The sequence below is a fragment of the Manduca sexta genome, unplaced genomic scaffold (assembly GCF_014839805.1).
Source record: "Manduca sexta isolate Smith_Timp_Sample1 unplaced genomic scaffold, JHU_Msex_v1.0 HiC_scaffold_2143, whole genome shotgun sequence".
Classification (NCBI taxonomy): domain Eukaryota; kingdom Metazoa; phylum Arthropoda; class Insecta; order Lepidoptera; family Sphingidae; genus Manduca; species Manduca sexta.
In genome coordinates this window covers 1-16,514 of record NW_023593078.1, presented here as the reverse complement: position 1 = coordinate 16,514, position 16,514 = coordinate 1, and the positions used below count along the sequence as shown (strand labels likewise).

The following is a 16,514-nucleotide window of genomic DNA, read 5'->3' as shown; positions in this document are numbered from 1 at the left end:
AACCTACACAATAAACAGATTCAGACACTACGTGCATTCTTCCACTCAAAAGCACAGCATTCAAACCTCCACCAAGCAACAGTCCGAGCAGATAACAAACACACACCACTTATTCTGACCAATCCATCTATACAATTAAATCACACATCTCACACACAGAAACTGGATGCCTGGGCTCAAAAATCTCTCCACGGACGGCATCTTCTCGACTTAACTAACCCCAACGTTGACAAAGTAGCATCAAACGAGTGGTTAAAAAGAGGAGAGCTGTTTCTTGAAACGGAGGGGCTTTATGATCGCCATCCAGGACCAGACCATAGATACAAAAAGTACCGAAAATATATAATTCGTGACCCTGCTGCACAAAACGATGCATGCCGACACTGTCATAGTAGTTCTGAGACAATACAGCATATTACTGGAGCATGTAAATCTATTACACAGTCGGACTATAAACACAGGCATGACCAGGTAGCATCAATTATCCATCAGTATTTAGCTTACAAATACAAATTAATTCAAGAAAAACTGCATATTACAAATACTCCCTCAAACCATACTAGATTCAGATGATTACAGAATGTACTGGGACAGGACTATTATGACAGACAAAACAGTTCACTTTAACAGACCGGACATCACTTTTCATGATAAAAAGAACAGTTCAGTATACCTTATAGACATCGCCATACCAAACACCCACAATTTGCAAACTACACATACAGAAAAACTAGCCAAGTACACTGACTTGGCTATCGAACTCTAAAACGCAGTGGCGAGTGGACACCGTCCGCACAATACCCATTATTATTTCATCTACAGGAGTTGTCCCCAAATCCATACACACTAGTCTCAAGACGTTACAAATTCATCCACTTACATACATCCTCATTCAGAAAGCTGTCATACTTAATACTTGCAGACTCGTCTGGAAATTTTTATCAATAAACTCATAATAACATCAGTACTCTCATCCACCCGTCATTTCCGTTTTGGCCAAAAGCCCGCGGTATGATGTAATTTCGCCATTAAATGGTAGAAACTAGTTAAAATTTAAAATAATAATATCAGCCCTGTATTATATACTTGCCCTCTGCTGAGCACGGGCCTCCTCTACTACTGAGAGGGATTAGGCCTTAGTCCACCACGCTGGCCTAGTGCGGATTGGTAGACTTCACACACCTTCGAAATTCCTATAGAGAACTTCTCAGATGTGCAGATTTCCTCACGATGTTTTCCTTCACCGTTAAACCGAACGATAAATTCACAAAGAATACACACATGATTTTTTAGAAAAGTCAGAGGTGTGTGCGCTTGGGATTTGAACCTGCGGACATTCGTCTTGGCAGTCCGTTCCACACCCAACTAGGCTATCGCCTAGTACAATATCTACCTACATTTTACAATTATACAACTTTTTAAATTTTTAGCTATTGGTGGTCCAATTGACGCAGAATGAGCTCAGTGTCTTGAAGTCCGTTCGTCGTTCTTTTAATAACGTCTTTCACAAGTCGACACGCTATATATTAACTACTCCAATCCATACAAAAGGTATCTAAGAAATCACTGATAACGATAAGACCCCCAATAATAATTTGATTTATTGTTTATTCGTTATATGTACTTAGTTTACGATGTACAATAAATTATTTAATAAAGAATCATGACCATTTCAGGTGCAGCCTGGCATCATCAAATTTCTGATAAATTTAGTTATAAGTGTACGGCAAAGTGACCCCGCTGCTCCTGATAGTAAGTGGAGTGGGGTCCAATAGAATGTCGACTGACGAGAGATGATTACCCCTCGACAGTCGACACAATTATGCCGGCCTGTTGGAACCGGATATGCACAGGCTAATCTTGGAACGCGACACTTACGTAGGCCACTATGGCGGGTTTTAACACCCTGTATACGGTGGTCGCTGTCGATATAAAAAATATCCTACCACCAGCAAACCAGATGAAGTTATATACAACTTCTACACAAGTAAAAAGCAGAGAAAATAGTTTACTACTCTCAATAATTTTGCTCGCTGCAACATGTGTGGTCCTATATTTACTAAAAACAGTGGGTACAGATAAGCGAATAGTTTTAAATGGTTTAATATTACACGAATATGATATACTTTGGATAAATAAAAAAAAACATTGTATAGTTCGAAATGTGCAAAGTTCTACTAACTCTTATAATTTGTAATTCAATTGACAGTGTAGATAAATACTTAACTTTAATATAAAGTTAAAATGTTATACAGTTAAGTCAAAACAACTACCATTTTAAAGCAAATAATAAATTACAGACTATAATGTGTAACTATCTATAGATACTGAATTGAGACTTAGGCACTATGATATCTTAACTAGTAGAATTACAGTAGAATTATGTAATGGTTTACACCAATGATTCCCAGAGTGGTCCAGGTAGACCCCCAGGGTCCACGGGAGACTCGACGTAGGTCTACGTTGGTGTGATCAAAAAATAGGGGTACACAATTCGTAAGCGAGGGTCCACGACCAGGGGGTCCTCCCGAACCAGCAAAATTTTGATAAGGGTCTATGATGAAAAATGGTTTGGTAACCTCTAGTTTACACGGTGAGCTCGGATTTAATAACAGAATTACTTTATACTTGTGATTAATACAATAATTTAATTAACTTATATTCTGAATCATAGTATGGAGTCACTGACAATAACAGTAAAATGTTTGAGCAGTTAAATTTATTTTTCACTGAGTTGTTTTTATGTTTTACAGGCGATATCTTTTCAATTTTATTTACACAACAATTAGTATAATATTTATAACGTCTATATTATCCGTCCATCAACGTCGTTTCACGTTGTTTTACAAAGTTGCCAGCCTATCATACTGTGTAGCACTCCAATAATTACCAAGTAAATGTATAAACAGGATCATTTTACATAAAATTTTAGCACGACTCACTAAATACGATTATTGCTAAATATATTCTTATTATAGTGCTGTCTTTTTCAACTCTTAAGTGACAGAACCTGGTTTTAAATGTATTTAGTTAAGTTGTACAACCCAGCTTTAAATCTTAAAATTAACAGTGCATTTACAGAGTACTTTAGTTCACTTCAGCCCTAGCACCAGTCATGGACACAGTCGAGCTTGCACCGCGACCGCGTGACGTAGCCGCGGGTCATACACCGCGATCATCTCACCAACGCCTCTATCTTGCTCACAGCCTCCACCGACAAATTGCTGTCCAGGCCCAGGAGACCTGACACGTCATCCCCTATGACATCCTTCAGGACGCCTCTAGGCAAGTCGTGGAACACTAAGAACGCAGTCAAGATCTTCTTTAACGTGTCATCGCATGAGTCAAACTTTCTGCTGCTCGGCAAGCCCAAATATTTCCGTAAGTACGGCGTCAGTTTCAGCTCCCAACTGTCAAGAATGTTTGACACTTTTTGCTTGATGGCAAGCGTGAACTCGCTCGATATTAACGGCTCGTTGTTGAGATCTTGTCCGTCGACTTTCATTTCGCTGTGAGCGCGTTTACTGTGGTTCTCTATCTGGGAGAGAAGTAGTTTAACTTGCCATATGTGATAAGTGGACGGATCCGTCTTCATTGTTTTGATTATCTGTCAAATAAGATGTTTATTACAATGTAATTTATATAAAATATAAGAACATTTTCAGTTTGGTTTAACGTAGAATAACATAAAGATATAATTTTTATCTATAGCTTAGGTAGTGGAATAGGGATGGATAGTTCCATTTAAATTTTATAATGTAGGTATTGTAAATAAACGGTTATTATGAAAACTCTGATAAATAATTAAATCGATCAACAGTGGCTCTATGAGTAATATTTTTTTGGATACTTTTTAAATATATCAAAAACTATCTAATTATATGTTATCTTTACAAGTCGTATCAACTAATTATTGAAAATAATCTTATCTTTAACCTCATACCATGTTTTGTGTATAATTTTGACATGTGTTATGTTTTTAGCTCAACACGACAAACTTATCGTACTGGACTTGACAAATAAAATTAACGAGTCTAAATATTATGGAGAATAACAGAAAGCGTCCTTCAACAGTTAGAACTATCTGCGTGTCTTTTTAGATATACCCGATAAAACTTGTTGAATTAATCTGGTTGAACCAGGCCGTCATAATTTTATCGACTGGCGAGTGTTAATGATCTCTCGTCATCGGACACTGTATGCACCCCACTCTTAGTATAAGATCACTGGGGTCAGTTTCTTGTCCCCGTAATTTTATTTTTTACTTTTTGTTTTGTTAAACTACGACTAGATTTTTCTTGCTTGTGCAATTTAAACTAGTCCAGATTGAACAATATAGAGATCATGAATGAGTGTATACGTCTGTATGCATGTTGCTAGATCTACCAAGTGTTATCACTAGCCTTAAGCTTACGCGAGCTATCGTGATGCTCAATTAAGTAACAATTTTTCCAGGCATGCGCACACGCAAGTTCGCGCTAAGTACGGTTCGTGCTAGCGTTTAGCGTTTTTATGTATCAGTGTAGCTACTCCTATGTGCAAATAAATACCTATATAGTGTGCTCAAATGTTTGCCGACTAATGTAGCCAGAGCTTTTGATGCATATAAAAACTTGCACGCTACATGCAACATCGATTTATTGAACTCATACCATTACAAAAAAAATAACATTTAAAAACGACTGGCACGACAAGCATTGAATAAAAACGTGCGCAAGCGCATCATTCCGAAACGTGTGATACAAAAATCCGATTTCGAGAACCGGAATTGTTATTTACAAATTGAATCGTATCAGTAATCACGTAGATGCCACTCATATAATCAATGCCAGTGAGAGGATTATCTAAAAATCGTTTTATCTAAAGTCGATTTCTTGTAGACTGATATTGTGGCTTAAGATCTAAATCGCCACACGTATCATTTCAAATTTGATTAAATTCAATAATTATGAACATTTCGGTAACCTGAACGTATTTATAAACTACAATTTTTTATTATCAATTATAAATCATGTTTTTATTTATGTAAATATATATTTTTTTTTTACTTTTTTTCGTCATTATGTCCTGCAATTTTATTTATATTTGTGAGGCATATATTATTTTTTCAACTATTCTTGTTACCACCGTCATATAGCAATGACAGAGCGTATAAGGTGCAAAAAAGATGAAGAGATTCAGCATGGAGTATACAGGTTAATTCGGTCAATCTTAAAGACTGTAACGTAGGTAAATCTGCCACTTCTTCTCGGTTCCTGAGAATGGACCTACGGGATCGAGTCGGTTCAGGAATCTATAGAAAAATTCTACCAGATTTTTATTTATGCAGCCGCACCTCATAAGTCCACATAGACTGACAAGAGATGATCACCTCACGCCAGTCGGAACAATTATGCCGGCCTTTGAAACAGAATTTACACTTATCAACTCACCTTCAAAAACGTGGTCCATATAGGCAGAGCGCAGAGGATATCTTTGACCAGACACTCGTACGTCACCATGCTCAACGACTGCACGTATTCCTGCTCCTCCTTGCTGTACTTCCTGCACTGGCATTGCTTCTGCATCACCGGCTCGTTCTTAACACCCTTCCTTTTCTTCCCAATCACCAGACAATCGGCACAAATGTTTGTTCCAATCTCTTTGGCCAAGTAGTGTCGCACGAAGTTTCTAACTTTATCATCGTTGGTGAAGAGCTCAATGTTCTCCGGTGAGACTGACCAAGTATTTGCTTTGTCTAGGGTGAGTGTTTGGGCCAATATCGAGAGGAACCCCTGAGGGTCGTCGAGGTATGAGAGGCATCCGGCGCGCTGCTTCACGTCGATGCACCAAGTGTACTCCAGGAATACTCTGGAACAATGTTAAGGTACAGTTGGAGTTTTATGGCATAAGTTTAGTTCATTGTCAGCCTTAACACATTATTATAAAGTTCAATAACGTTTGGAGATTATTGTCAAGTTCAAGCATATAATATTCGATATGTTGCGTAAAACAGTTTCTATTTTTCTAATAGCTTATTACATTTCACCTTAATTTAGTACAATAGAGTATTTTAATCGTTATATTACAATATTATATACCTTATATGTAACTGATAAAGCATTAAATTCAGTTGCAATACGGAAAACTAAGCAATAAAATCAAAAATACAATTCGATAAACACCCCAATAGATAAACAACACGTGCGTTGTGTTTTAACAAGAATATCATCACGCTAATACCGAACGACAATATCAATAAAAATACAAAATCTCATGTCCATCAAAATCTTATTATCGATGAAAGATAGTCATATTTTCATGTAAAACTACTTATCGATAACGGCGGCTTAAATCCGCGATTTATGGCAACAAATACTTAGAAGGTGTTTTATATGAATAGTGATAGGTATTAGAACTTTATCGATAAAAAATAAGGATTAGAACAAGATAGTAGATCCCAAATTGTTTTGCATGCATCGTATGCCAGTTTTTTTTATTGCTTTGAATGATAAGACGAGCTTGTTCGCCTGATGGTAAGCGATGCGACCGTCCATTAATAGTAGAAACACCATCCAATTCCTTGTATTTAAAATCATTGTTTGGTATTCCACTGCGTTCGTCATCCTGAGACGTGAGATGTTAAGTCCTATTATATCCAGTAGTTACACTGGCTTCAATGTCCTTCTAACCGGAACACAACAGTAACTACACATTACTGCTTGGCGGCAGAAATTAACATTGCGGTGGTACCTACCCACGCGGACTCTCACATATAAGAGACCTACGACCAGTAAAGACTAATTCACCCTTGAATAGGAATTCAATGGTGAATGTGCTTTTAACTTGTAGCTCATGAGATTTGTTCTGTTTTCAGACTGCTTACCACCAGCTTAACGATTACCAGTTCTGTACAAGTTTAGGACTAGCAAGTTCTTGCAGCAATATATTGCGCAAGGACTGCCAGAATTGTTTACACCAGTGGCAATATTTAAATAATTTTATACATTTGCGACTCGCTACAAGTCTTGCAAGCTGCAATATTCGGCGAAGTCAGCATTTCCTGATTGTTTACACGGTATAATTACTTTTGGAAGACAACTTCTGCAAGTTACTTCTGTTAACCTAAACCTCACTTATAACTAAGCATAAACAAAGTCGACATACTTCAACTGATCCCAATTGCGATCCCTCTGGAATGTGATGGGCCAGTAGCGCGGGTCGTTGATCTTCACCTCCCTCAGCGAGTCCAGCTCCGGGATGATGCAGGGCGCCTTCATCTGCCGCACCGCGCCTTCCAGGTCTACCACCTGGAGGGTATTTTTTTTAAACGGGCTAGCATAATGCTGTATTATTTTCATCATATAGTTTGACGTATAAAGGTAAGCACAATTTTCATACATTAAGAGCGTTTACGCATCCGCGCGCCGTATGTCTCAAAAACAGCACTTTTCGAAGGAGATAATATCCATCAAAACATTATTTTAAAAACATATGAATTAGTAATTATTATAGAAAATTTTGTTGTCTAAAAAGTTAGTAGAGAAAATTTTTAGATTTATTGAGTATTTGTAAATTGTTTAATGATTACTGAACAGAGGTTTTCAAATTTGCGCTTCGAACGTCTATTTCGAAGCTCAAAATATCTTAAACCACTAAGGAACATAACAATATGTTATTTTTATCTAACTAAAAAGATCCTGAAGAAAAAGTTAGTAGAGAAAAAATATCTTTTTATGTTTAATTCATGAGAAATAAAAATTCAAAGAATTCGAAAATTTCAGAAATGTTGGTCATTTAAATGATTTTTTTTTATCACTATATCTTACTTAATTGAATATAATATTGGATTACTATAATAGAAGAACATCTCCTTAAAAACATACAATTTAAAAATTCTACAAAATTAGTTCTGTTATTTTTCTATAAATATTTTAAATACCACTATAAAACGCAACGCGCAAATCGTTTCAAATTAGTTCGCCTTGAGGCTTTCTAGAGAGAGGATGTATCGCTCGTCGCTCCGGCGAGACTCCAGTTGGACTTTGCTGTGCGTAGAAAAAATAGTCACGTGTATCCAGTGATTGCCACATCTTAGTACTTTTGTAAGTAAAATATTTTTTTCTTTAATGATTGACAATAATTTTAGTAGTTACTATAAATTATTATTATATTATTATGTTTCAGACACAATGGGAAGTAAAGCTATTTCTAGGCAAGAAAAGGAAACGTAACAACGCTGAAACTTCGGCTAAAGCAAAAGCTAAAAGATTGATGTACTAATGTTATAACATGCGTCTGTAGTTATGGTTGTTGCTTTTTACTCATTAAACACTTGAGCATAGTTACTCGAAGAAAAAAATGGAACCTTAAGCTAAAAACAATTAGCCCATTGAAATGTTACATGAGCTTTGTATTTTTAGAGGACCCAATTTTATTTTTAGAACATGTGTGGGGGGTCAATAGAAGCTTAATCTCAAGTTTGTGAGGTCGCCCCCCTTGTCCCCTGGCCGCCATCATGGAAAAAGGGGTGAAAACACTTTTTTCGTGATATCTCGGAAACTATGCGTCTTACATAAATTTTGAAAAGTGATAATTTGTAGCAAATTGTGCAATATGGAATTTAAGCTATTTAAGCGCTAAGAGATATACTGATAGTATGGACGTATATCGTGGAACTGTGAATGGAGCTATGATGACTGAAGTTGGTAGATCAAATTTAAACGAACAGTTAGCTTCCATAGATTTACCAATATTAACGCAAAATGTTTACATGAAATGTTACGACGAGTTAGCTAAATGATTGAAATTAACTGCAGAGGACAGGATGCAAGAGGCCGCTAGGGAAGAAACTGATAAAGATGTTGCCTGTGGCGATATAAAAGACGGTATTCCCATACTTACAGTCAAAGCTGACTGCTGTTGGTCAAAAAAAAGTACAGAACCAACTATTTTGCTTCGTCGTGTGTCGCAAATATTATGCAAAATTATGGATATAAAACTGGTAAATTGTTATACATGGGTGTACAATCGATCGATTGATGATCGATGTCACTGAGAAGCAATACCTATTAAAAAAACTATCCAAAAAATATAACCAACTTCCGAAAAAAGAAGTCTTTTATTTCTCACTTTTTAGTTATACACCTAAAAATTACATCTCATTACATACACCTTCTGACTCAAAATATAAATTCCAATATGTAATTTCTAATGACTTAATTTAAACTTTCAATACGCTAAATATTAAAAACTGCAGATCTATGGAGTAATTATGTGGTCCATTATAAACATCGTAGCACAGTAATTTTCCTGATTTATTGTCTGATTACGGAGTTCTGGTGCCTATCTTTCGGCTTCATGATGAGCTCCACTTTACTAAAGGGTACTTTCTAAATGCAAATGCTTAAATTTTTAAAGCATTTGCATTTAAAAGTGAAAATAACAATTTGTAAAATTGCCGTTAAAATTTGTTAAAAATGTTTATTTTTTTTTTATAATTACAAAATGATACATATAAACTATTTCATGATGAATTCTTATATATTTAATAATAGAATTCTTCATTTATCATAAATTCATAAATCATAAGTTACATTCCAATTAGATAATTAAAGCGAAAAGATCAAAATTGGTTGGTCTGACTATAAAGATAGCCGACGCGCTAACTCTACGCACACAGCTACGCAACGGCTCTGTGTGAGTGAATTTTGCGAAGAATTACCTATAGTTGACTTTACGCGCGGCACGTAAACGCTCTTAATATTATTTTGAAATTGTTATCGTAAAATGCAGGTGTCCCATGTATTACTTTTTTAAAATTATGCTCATTTAAAACAATTTTCGGCTATTATTATTACCCTGCTCTGAAAACCCTGGATATCAAATATTTTGGGACGATGATCCGTGCTTATTGTGGATGTCTTTCATTGGTAAAAAAGCAAATCGTTTGTTCCCGTTGTCCCTTAGTGGGACAATGGGAGGAAATTAGTCGCACTTTAACCCAGTGGAAGACACCGGGAATGTTTTCGTTGCATTATCCACCAATGCGAGATACTGCAACTTTTTAACCATTGACCATCCGTGGTGGACAAAATAGGGGAGCAAATGGAATAGACAAGTGACAATAGATGATACTGGATTATTATTTTTAATTTGATCGATCGAACTGTAGGTTAATTCATTATTAGAATTTTGTGGATTTTCGTATTGATTAGCTTAAGCGAAATGTAGGTGGGAGTGTACGCCCCCCGCGCCCCTTTTCGACGCGTGACGTCAAGTTAGTTGCGACACATACACGGACGGATGCGCACACGCTCGCTGCACGCTCTCCCCCGCGCTCGCCATTTGTCGTAATGTTGTTGCGCGTTACTGGGCATCCAGTTTCTTTTTGTATTGTGTTTGTTAAAATATAGTCGTTGTCTCGGTACGTTGTTACGCTATTTAACCAGCCTCGAACATCACCTACACTAAAGTAATTTTAACTGTGTAATTAACGCAAATTAATCATAGTCGCCTCCATTTCGACGACACCACAATTAACGTAGCTGATATATTCTATCAATGTTTACCATGTATTTGATTGGATACAGTACAAACCTTGCTAGATCGGTATATTCCCACGTATTCTAGATGCAGTCAGTATAAACACAGTAAAGCAGGTCGGCATAATTCTGGCAACCGTTTAACGACACAATATTTGTACTAAGTTATATTTGGTAGTTTAATGTAATTACACACCTGTATATGCGCATAACATAGCTTCCCCGTGTCCAGGTCTCGAGGCAGTATTAACCTGGGTTCTACGGCCAGCACGTACAGATGTCGGAACGCTTGTAAGTGATATCTGCAATAGATGAAATCATAATGAAAAAATATGTGGACATTTTGGTGTAGTTGACTGCAAGGCTCATAGGCGTTAGTCTTATTATGAATTGTCTTGGTGTTAATGTACGCCTTAGATACTCGGGTGAAAAATTATGACAAAATATTTTGTAAATGTAAACAATGAAAATGAGTCAAATACTCTTTTATTAGATACTTAAGCGAGATTTACATTTATTTTTACTATGAAAATATGCAAGATATATGCAATACCATGCAAGATTTGCGATGATGGCATTTATAAAACTATTGAAATATTGCTCTAGTGTTATCTAAATGTTTATTGCTGCAAGTATTTGTTAGTGTAGACTATACACAATACAGCCGTGCAGTACCTGTTGTCCTCGCTGTGCGTGGGGAACTTGGGGAAGAAGGCGGCCAGCAGCGCCGCCACCGCCGCCGACCCGCGGCTCAGCGTCGCCCGTCCGCCGCCCAGGAACAGCAGCCCGATCGCGCTCGCCACCGCCATCTGCACACGCGCCGGGGGTCACACCGACAACTTACTGACTCTGAGCTGATACTGAGTCATTTTTATGATGAAAAAACCCAGTCACAATTATATTGGCACTTTCGATGTAGTGTGTGTGTAATGTTTAGCGTAGTGTGTAGTGTAGTGTGTAGTGCTTTGTATGTAGTATGTAGCGTAGCATGCAGTGCATAGTGTATAGTATGTATCATAGTGTCTAGTACGTAGTATGTAAAGTATAGCGTAACGTGTACGGTGTAATGCGTGGTGTGCAGCGTACCTGTCCCCCGTGCGTGAGTGCGTGCGGGTGCGCGGCGGCGGCGCCGGGCGCGGCCAGGCGCGCGCGCACGCGCCGGCACACGCGCAGCACCGACACGTCGCCGCGCCCGCACATGATCTGCACCACAATATACACAATGTTTTAGACTGAATGCCTCGCGGCAGGTGACGTGCAGGCGTGTGGTGGCGCACCATGGCGGCGGCGAGCAGGCACACGCAGAGACACGTCTCGAGCGTGGAGCGGCCGGCGAGGTCGGCGAGCGGGCGCGCGGCGAGCGTGGCGAAGGCGCCGGCGCGCTGCAGCACGGCGTCGCGCGCGTCCTCGTCGCCCGAGCCCGCGAACCGCAGCCCCAGCGCGAAGCACGCGCCCGCCACTATGTTGCAGTACGCCTGGCTGCACACGGACATTGCCTTTGTTTTCATTGTGATTTTAAAAAAAATATCTTACTAATATTATAAATGCGAAAGTTTGTGAGGATGGATGTATGGATGGACTAACTTTTGCTTGCGGCTTCGCCCGAATGAAAAGTTTTCTAGGATAAAAGTTACACATATAAACTCTATAACACGTTGTGTGTGTGAGTGCGTACTGAGTGGCGCAAAAATTATCGATACCACACAGGGTGAGTCGGGATGATTGCCATCACACGTGTGGTTTTATTTTTAATCAATAATGATTTTTAAAGTGTAATTTTCGGTACTTGTTTTTTCATTGATTCGTGTACTATAAGTGGAGTATACCAACTTTACGGAGATGCTTGTAACAACATATTTAATTATTTAGCTATTAAGATGTTGCAGGTTATTTTAGATACATAGAAAGAATAAAGGAAGGTGTAAACTAATAACATATATTTGTACATGAATGTTGTTGCGAAGCGCAGATCACACGCCGCTTCTTGGTTGAGAGAAAGACCTCTAAGTACATTCTACAATTAGCATTAACCATATAAACATCACTCACTTCATAGCTTCGTAGTCGACGTTGTCCTCTGTGGGCTTGGTGAAGATGTAAGGCTTTATTGTCTCTGGCACTTGGTCGTCGATCCACTCCTCGCTCGCTTCTATACTGTCCCATAGCACTAGACCTAAATACAAATAATATTTTAGTTAACACAGACCGAAATTGTTCTGAAAGGTCTTACAATTTACCGTAATTATAAAGCACTAGCTTTTGCCTGCGGCTAGACTCGCGTGATAAGTTTTTTCGGGATAAATCTTCTACGGGAATAAAAAGTAATTTATAACACTCAGGAATTATGTAGCTTCCTATTAGAGAAAAAAAACAAAATCTTTTAGTAGTTTCTGAGATAAGAGCATTCAAACACACTCTTCAGCTTTATATGTAAGTATAGATTAGATGAATCGCTCTTTTCGGTGGATGGTAAAATAGTAGCACAACAAAAACTTAAATGAATAAATATTTTGTGATATACTATGTCTTAAATAAATATACCGGCACCTCATCTTATTCCGTGAGACATTAATACCGCCAGTTTGTACCAGAGCCCCTGGATGTCTATCATACACAATTAGACAAACTCCCTTATTCATAGACGTTATTTATCTAAGGACGGAGCATTGCTGTGATAACAAGTCTGATTCTCAGCTCTCTATATCTGACTGCTTGTTGTTTGTTCAACTTTGTTTATCTGACAGCCAACTAGATTCAAGTTGTATCTCAATATAAGCCAATCACAACGGCTCTATGTCTACGCGACTGGAGAAACAGACTTGTTATCGCAGCAATGCTCCGTTCTTAGATAAATAACGTTTATGAATAAGGGGAAAAGATTACATAGTACAGTGGAGTAGTACTACAGTTGACATATCCTACCTCTAGCGATAATCCTCAGCATCAGCAGGTCAGGTCGCACATAGTCCAGCTCGTAGGCAGTGGTGGGAGCCTTGAGCCAGGCCGCCGCCGCCTGGTTGCCGGAGCGCAGGTACACCAGCCCCAAGGCCAGGGTGGCGCCGGGCGCGGTCACGTCCAGGTTGACGCAGCCCGCGCCGCGAGACCCGGAACGCTTCTGCTTGTCACCCAACCCTGATGCTGTGGGCGTTAAAAAACTGCTGATGCTGGTGGTGCGAGATGTGAATCCAACCAATGGTGGTCGCTATTCGTTGAGATATATATGGACATGATTTAGGTAAAATCCGCCATAGTGGTTCATGTAAATATGGCATTTATTTTATTACTAGGTGTCGTTTACGGCTCTGACCGGTTTAAGACTTCTGTGTTATGAAAGTCCCTAAACGACTGTACCAACTGACTCATAGCGTCATCTGTACGATGTTAGTGCTATCTATTTAGATAAGACAAAACAATTATTTTCTAAGGGTGAATGTTTTTGGGATAAAAGTTTGAGTTAATTTATAACATTGTATATACTATACACGTGTGCCAAATTTTATGCAAATCAGTAGATTTTTTTAATTTACTCGTAATAAAAGTTCAAAAATTGACATTTATTCACAATAATAAGAGAAAAACAAGCAGCAATCCATACGTCTATAATATTGAGGAAAGTATTAGGAGGCACATTTTTCGTACACGGGGAACAACGGGAAGACTGAACCCTTCCCCTGAAGGTATCAGGGCGGGTCAATGTATGTAAGAGTAAAGTCCACGAGGAAGGAGATAGTAAGGTGCGGGTGTGCGTACGCGCGCGCGGCGGCAGGCCGGAGCCGCACATGTAGGTGCGCAGGCGCCGCAGCAGGCGCGGCGGCAGGCGCGCGGCCGCGCCCGCGCCCACCAGCCCCAGCGCCAGCCCCGCCGCCAGCGCGTACGACTCGCGCTCCACCCACGTCTCCGCCTCCACGCCCGCCGGCTTGCCTGCCACGACACGCAACACACATCATTATTTATGCTTCTTGAACCTGATTAAACAATTAGCCTTCCGACCCGGTCGATATAACAAAAACAGTAAAAAACGATTATAACAACTGGATGAGACCACCTAATAAGGACAATTATAACAATTAACAAACGATACTCATTTATATAAATTTATTTGGACTACCATTTAATCGCAGTAACTAATTTCTACTATACTACTATTTCACTGCTCCTGCAAATAATTAACCAATAGTTAGACTTGAGGATACTTTCACAAAAAAATAGTATCCTCTAATGAAATCTAATCGTAACATAGAATCTTCACAAGCAATATGCATCAAACCTACACGACGCAATGATACTGTAATATATATAGCAGTATTATTACATAAAAATATAAATCCATACTTGATTGTAATAAACAACTGTAATAAAAATCAGTAGTACAATATATCAATCAGTAGTGTTTACAAACAAGGTAAAGAATTGTAATGACGCAAACACCCAACGGTGTGAAAATAAGGGGCGATCAAACACAATCACGAACTAGAATATCCCGGAGCCTGGGTAAACAACCCTTGCCCTTCTATTTCCCCCCCCCCCTACTCTGCCAGCCCGGAGCTGGTTACTTCGGTTTGTACCCTATTTTTATTATAAATTTTATCCCTAATTTAAAATGTCCATATAAGTAATTTTAATAATTGTTTAGTAATAATAATAATTATACTTATGCTTTGTTTTGACGTATCATAAGTGCAACTTTGTTCGCCTACGTGATAAATAAAGTATTTTATTTTATTTAACCCAGACATCAATTTTACAATTAATTAAAAATAAAAATATGGCGCACATTTGCTCGCCTCACACCACACACTCAACCCGTAGCTGGGCGTGGTCACTCACCAATTTCGTTGAGCAGCACCTGCGCGTAGTGCAGGTTGGCGGTGCCCTGGTATATGAGCCCCACGCCGAGCAGCGCCGCCACCAGGATGTTCTGCTGGATGTCCAGCTCGATGGAGGTGGGCGGCAGCAGCGGCTCCAGGTGTATGCTCATCATCTTCGTCGCTTGCAACGTCCATTGCACCCGCAAGAGAAGAATATTGGAAACATCATCATAATTGTTCACTGCTGAACATAGCTCGCCTAAAAATGACATTGTCATGCTTGTTCATAATTTTAGTTATTTTTATGATTACAAGTTTTTTATTATTGCCTACGATTGTAAGCGAGCTAACGGCTCTCCTAATGGTCATTGTCATCTATGGACATCGGAAATGCCACGACCACTGCCAACCTACAATTTAAAAAAGTATTGTCTATCTGTAATATGTTGTATTGATCTGAAGTTAGTTACTTTATCATCATCACTGTCAATCAACGTCTGTGAACACGCTTGGGTCTATATTCACGATCAATTCGAACTATTGAAATCGTGTATTAAAAATCGGCCTAAGTTTCTAAATAGCGCCGCTTGTAACTTACTTCAGATTGGTGAAGTTATGAAGAGCGTATTTTTTTTTAAAGTAGAAGGATCCAGCGTGTCTATGGGTTGACCTGATACTAATTTAACACCGTTAACATTAATTATATAATCTGTAGTAGATATCATAAAGTATTTAATGCTTCCCACTGAATAATGCTTCCAACAGACTCGACTAGCATAGCTTAGCTTCACTAATCGGTGTAAAAAATGCGTACCAGTGCCGATACTTCCTTTACAAGATTTATTGTCGGGATAACTTCGGAAAAAATATATTTTCACCTCTATAAGTAGCTGCAAGTCCCAAAAGCAGTCCTACACTGATCATCTCGTGGCACTTGACCAGGTATTCGTAGATGTTCATGAAGGGCATGTCGCGGAGATGTCCGTTGAGGCCGAGCGCCATGAGGAAGCCGGCATGCTCGATCGACATCTCCGCTGTGCCCTGTGAGACAATATTCATATTTAATTAAAATAGTATTTTAGCGGCGTAAATGTAGACACCGTTCGGAAGGGAAAGATTTCCAGCCAGGTAGGGTTACTAACAATGTGTTAATTTAGGACATTGTCTACTTGTGTGTCAAATT

The 16,514-nt window shown here is 38.8% G+C and overlaps 1 protein-coding gene across 1 annotated transcript; it reads right to left on the bottom strand.

Annotated features, from left to right (window-relative positions):
• Positions 1 to 2,073: 2,073 nt before the first annotated feature.
• Positions 2,074 to 16,393, bottom strand: LOC115454662 (anaphase-promoting complex subunit 1-like). The gene is made up of 12 exons (XM_037445798.1): positions 16,200 to 16,393; positions 15,351 to 15,520; positions 14,274 to 14,444; positions 13,446 to 13,661; positions 12,573 to 12,696; positions 11,801 to 12,002; positions 11,610 to 11,726; positions 11,199 to 11,332; positions 10,720 to 10,825; positions 7,147 to 7,289; positions 5,433 to 5,850; positions 2,074 to 3,607 (listed from the first exon to the last, which is right to left on the bottom strand). Exons 1-12 carry the CDS (start codon positions 16,388 to 16,390, stop codon positions 3,176 to 3,178), a joined length of 2,424 nt encoding a protein of 807 aa, XP_037301695.1. The 5' UTR covers positions 16,391 to 16,393; the 3' UTR covers positions 2,074 to 3,175.
• Between the last annotated feature and the right edge of the window lie 121 nt (positions 16,394 to 16,514).